The 4,418-nt window shown below is 46.4% G+C and overlaps 1 protein-coding gene across 1 annotated transcript in view; it reads right to left on the minus strand.

The window, feature by feature from the left end:
* Nucleotides 1-4,164, minus strand: part of slc8a4a (solute carrier family 8 member 4a) — a 26,364-nt gene extending 22,200 nt beyond the window's left edge. Inside the window, exons 1-2 of the mRNA XM_079507223.1 lie at nucleotides 3,073-4,164; nucleotides 1,944-2,461 (exon numbers count right to left, since the gene is read on the minus strand). Of these exons, the coding sequence (XP_079363349.1) occupies nucleotides 1,944-2,461; nucleotides 3,073-4,149 (1,595 nt within the window). The 5' untranslated portion in view covers nucleotides 4,150-4,164. The remainder of the gene's footprint in view (nucleotides 1-1,943; nucleotides 2,462-3,072) is intronic.
* Nucleotides 4,165-4,418: the final 254 nt, after the last annotated feature.

Here is a 4,418-nt window from a genome sequence, read left to right on the forward strand (position 1 = left end):
CCATAGTCATTAAAATGTTACGGAACTTACATGAATTATAGAGTCAATGTCAGCTAAACATCGCTTTCAGTTAAGCAGTCATGGAAAAGTGTCCTCCTCTCTGCTTTTGCATGCATGAATTGCTGTCAGATAAGCTGATAATTATAAACAAATATAAACCTGCTTTGATAGTTTATCACCCACTCATTTTCTAGATGTTTCTCTCTGGCCCTTGCTATGTTAGATAATACATTCAGACAGAATTGGAGCTGGAACACTAACATTCAGGCTGATAATGGGTTCTCTCTGCTGATTGGAGGAAATTGGGATGCTGAACAGAAAATAAAGGAGTTGGATGGGGAGAACCCTGAACAAACACTCTATAGCAATGATTATCAGAATATAGAGCTTTAACCTTTATAACCAAAACAATTGTTTTACCCAAATTATATATCACAGAATCGTTGACGACTTCACCTATTTTCATCTTCATATAATTGGTTCTCACTAATTCTCTACCATAATATGGTACCATTTTTGTTAACTCAAAGAAGGGCTTTGGACAGTGCAGAAACCTGCCTACCATGCAGTGACATCATCAATGGGGATCCATTCCAAGCTAGAAACTGCAGATGTTATATTCATGAAAGTTTGTATGCTATAATGGAAGTCATTATTCTTTAAAAAAAAATATATATATATAAAATACATTTAAATCTTGTTTAAAAAAACCAAACAAACGATAATGTCACTGGTAGGCAGGTTTCTGAAGTGTCCCCTCCCAAAGCCCTCCTATGAGACACAGACCAAGTAGAACAAATGTGTGCCACTGCCATTTTGTTGGCAAGTTGTTCTTGAAGCATTCAGAAATACAATAACAATAATAATGTATTGCATTTTTATAGCACTTTTCTATGCAGTGTTTACTCAAAGCGCTTACAATGGTCCATTCATTCATACATTGGGAGGTGAAGCAGCAAACAGTCAACGCCACGCCACACCATGCCACGCCACGCCAGCATCCTCACTTCCCACATTCAGACACCAATGGTGGCAAGCTACCATGCGAGGCTCCTGACTGACACATTGGAGGCAATGTGGGGTTCAGTGTCTTGACCCACGGATCACTGGACGTCCTGCTCTACCTCCTGAGCTACAACTGCGCCACAGCCTACACAGTGTAACCTATCCTGCTTCACTTTCCATGCTTTACCCACAGTGAAAAGCATCCACTCAAAACAGCCATTCTACCATGTTTCAATAAAATAACTGGTGTCTTAGACAATAACTCTTACAGTACAACAAAAAGGGAAATTCACTCAACACCCAAATCACATGCAGAACACAATCTCTCTTCCTCAATAACAGTTAAATCTACTTACCCCATCAACTGCCGATGGGCATTAGTAGATATTGCAAGCACAGTGGTGTAAAGTCTACTCTCTAAATATGGGTCTGTTCTGCCTTTATTGAAGCAGAGATGCGGAGAGGGCAACAGCACTGGGAAGTGCCAAGAAAGAATTGTGTGCTGGGATTTCATCCCAGGCCTGGGAGGCTAGCAAACAACTCCCTGTTTCAGTTACATATATTATGTTCTCTTCAGGGAGCACTACCACAGTTTTCTACTCTTAGCCACAGAACAGTTTACCGGAGCAATATAGGATTTTAGTGCTCAAGGGCTCAGGCGTTATTGGCGAAGAGGAGATCATTTTCTCATTCACTTTCTCTGCCCAGATTTCCCCAGCCAGCTCTGAGATTTAAAACTCTTAAAACTCTTAAACCTGAAAGTTAGTTGTAAAGCTGCATCTCTCATCTCTAGGCCACTGCCATACTTTAGGCAGGCTCCCTGCCACAAACCCGTTTATTACAGAGTAATTCATAATAAAAAAAAAAAAATTGACAGTGACAACATCATTTCAAATTCCTGAATTTGTGAGAATGCAACATGATGGTGAGTGACTCACATGGTCTCGTCGTTCTGAAACTCCAGTTTCCCCGAGACTTCCTCGTAGTCTTCCCCGGATTTGGCAGTGCCCTCTATGGTGTGGTACGGAATGGCCACCTTTCCCCTGGCACCGGATGTACGGTGAACTTTCACCTGCATACAGCCGATGCTCTCACTGATTCGTGAGGCCTCACTCTCGAACGTGAAAATACCGGCATGGTCGTCATCGTAGATGGTCACTGTTGCAGAGTGAGCGTTTCCCAGGGCTGCCTTTGGCGGAATGTGGGGCAAGATACCCACCATGCTGTTGCTTGAGGTGATGGAGTTGGGTTCTAAGATGGAAACCTCTGCGCGGTGCGCGATACGGGGGTTGCTGAGGTGCACATAGAAGTGCTCGTCCTCTTCGAATATGTCATCATCAATGACTCCGACGGTGAACTCTTTCACCGTCTCTCCGGGCTTGAAGACAAGTGTGCCTTCAGCGAACTCGTAGTCAGAGCCAGCGTTGGCAGTCCCGTCTTCAGTGCGGTAGTCCACCTGTGGGCACACAGGGACTTGGTTTGGTGCTTGAATAGGTTACAAAACTCATCACATAGCACAGAAAAACATGTAAGCATCTGGCCTAGAAGTGCTCCTGCTTCTCTCATCCTCTTACTGAAAGGAATACAGCATACTGTACAGTACATAGTGTCTGTTGTCTACTTAAGACTTGTGTGTCATGCACGATATGCAATATCTTATAAATTGCACCAATGTGAGTCCTGTGAGCTGTGACTCCTGTCTATTTAATGTCAGTAGTCCAGCGACAGGTCTTAATTGTATTATACTGGGTCCAGTTGTCACTACACCATGTGAAATGGAAAGCTTCTTATTTGCACAACCATGCTTGTTCTTTATAATTTAATTGCAATTCTAAACCAGTTTAGAAATTCAACTGAAGATGGATTTTGTTGAACCTTGCGCAAACCCTCAACTCTCACTCCAATGATTTTGAGCACACACCCCCTCATCCATTACACTACTATAATCCATTTCAGGTGGTAAAGTGAGTGTACTTAATCGTAGGAGTGATTTGACACCAAGGGGGCGATACGCATAATGTCAACCACGGTAAATGGTAAAGTTTGCCTAAAATCACAGTCTCTTACCTTCACAGTGCAGCCACTCTCTCCCCCATGACGCGTGACAGACAGCTTCATAGAACCACAGTTCTCAAAGCACTGGTAGTGAGAAGGCTCAAACTGCAGGTAGATAGTATGGGGATCTTCTTCTTGGCCACTTGCCTCATGACAGCTCACCACTTTTCTTGCTTGGTCGGCAGCGTGCTTTTTCAGAATGTTTCCGGCTCCAATCATCATGCGTGTCGCCTGGATGCGATAAAACGCCCGGCTCTTCTGCTGCTGGACCAGCACCTGGTAGTTGGCCATCTCGATCAGCTGCTCCATGTCCTTCTCAGGGTGCCTCTGTTTCAACTCTTTCAGCGTCCGGGCCATATCCCGACGAGCCTCTTCCTCCTGGTCCTGTCCTGGGCTGTCCCCGCCCCCACCTTCCTCTACCCCCTCCAGCATGCCATCCAGAACGTCTTTGGGGTGAGCGTTGGAGTTGATGCCCTGACCGTCCATCTCCAAGTCCATTTTGGTGAACATGGCCTCCGTTTCAATGATGATGCCGTGATTCTTTTTGACGCGGTAATGCTTATGCATGTACTTGTAGACGAGCAGACGTCGGTCTGCAATCCAGGCCTGCACCACGCAGATGGGAAAGAAGAGGAAGGTGAGGACCGCTTCCCACACCTCTACTTCTCCTGGGGAAATCACAGCCAGGATGAGATACAGCCAGATGTAGGCAAACACGCTCCAGGCAGCAGTAACAAAGAACACCCGCAGATGCTTTATCTTGCGAGTTTCATTATCCGGCACCACGTACACGCAGATGGCAATGATGACAAACATGTTAAAAGCAGCGCTGCCCACGATGGTGCTGGGCCCGAGGGAGCCCGCTTCGAACTTATGGCCAACCACTTCGATGACGGAGAGCAGGATCTCTGGAGCGGAGGAGCCCAGGGCCATCAGGGTGAGGTTGGACACCGTCTCATTCCAGACACGCACGGTGGCCGTGGTCGTCTCACCGTTGGGTTTCTTGATTGTGATCTCCTTCTCCTGGGAGGTGATGACCTCGATGGAGGACATGAAGCGGTCCGCGATGATGGACATGCCCAGGAACATGTAGATGAGAGCCGCAAAGTAAACAATGGCACGTGCAACCTTATCGCCCACCGAGGGATTCTGTGGATTCCAGGTGGGCAGGACAACTCCTTCAGAGCAGCTGTCCTCGCCAGAACAGTTGCCTGGTGCATCAATTCCGGCTGCATGGCTGGAGCTGTCTTGGGATGCATATGAAATGCCCGGGAGGAGGAGGAGAACCAGCAAGAAGGAAGTGACATGGCAGGAGCTTAAAGATGGATGCTTGCCTATCAACATGGCAGTGATAGGAG

This window comes from Electrona antarctica, assembly GCF_951216825.1.
Source record: "Electrona antarctica genome assembly, chromosome: 8".
NCBI lineage: Eukaryota > Metazoa > Chordata > Actinopteri > Myctophiformes > Myctophidae > Electrona > Electrona antarctica.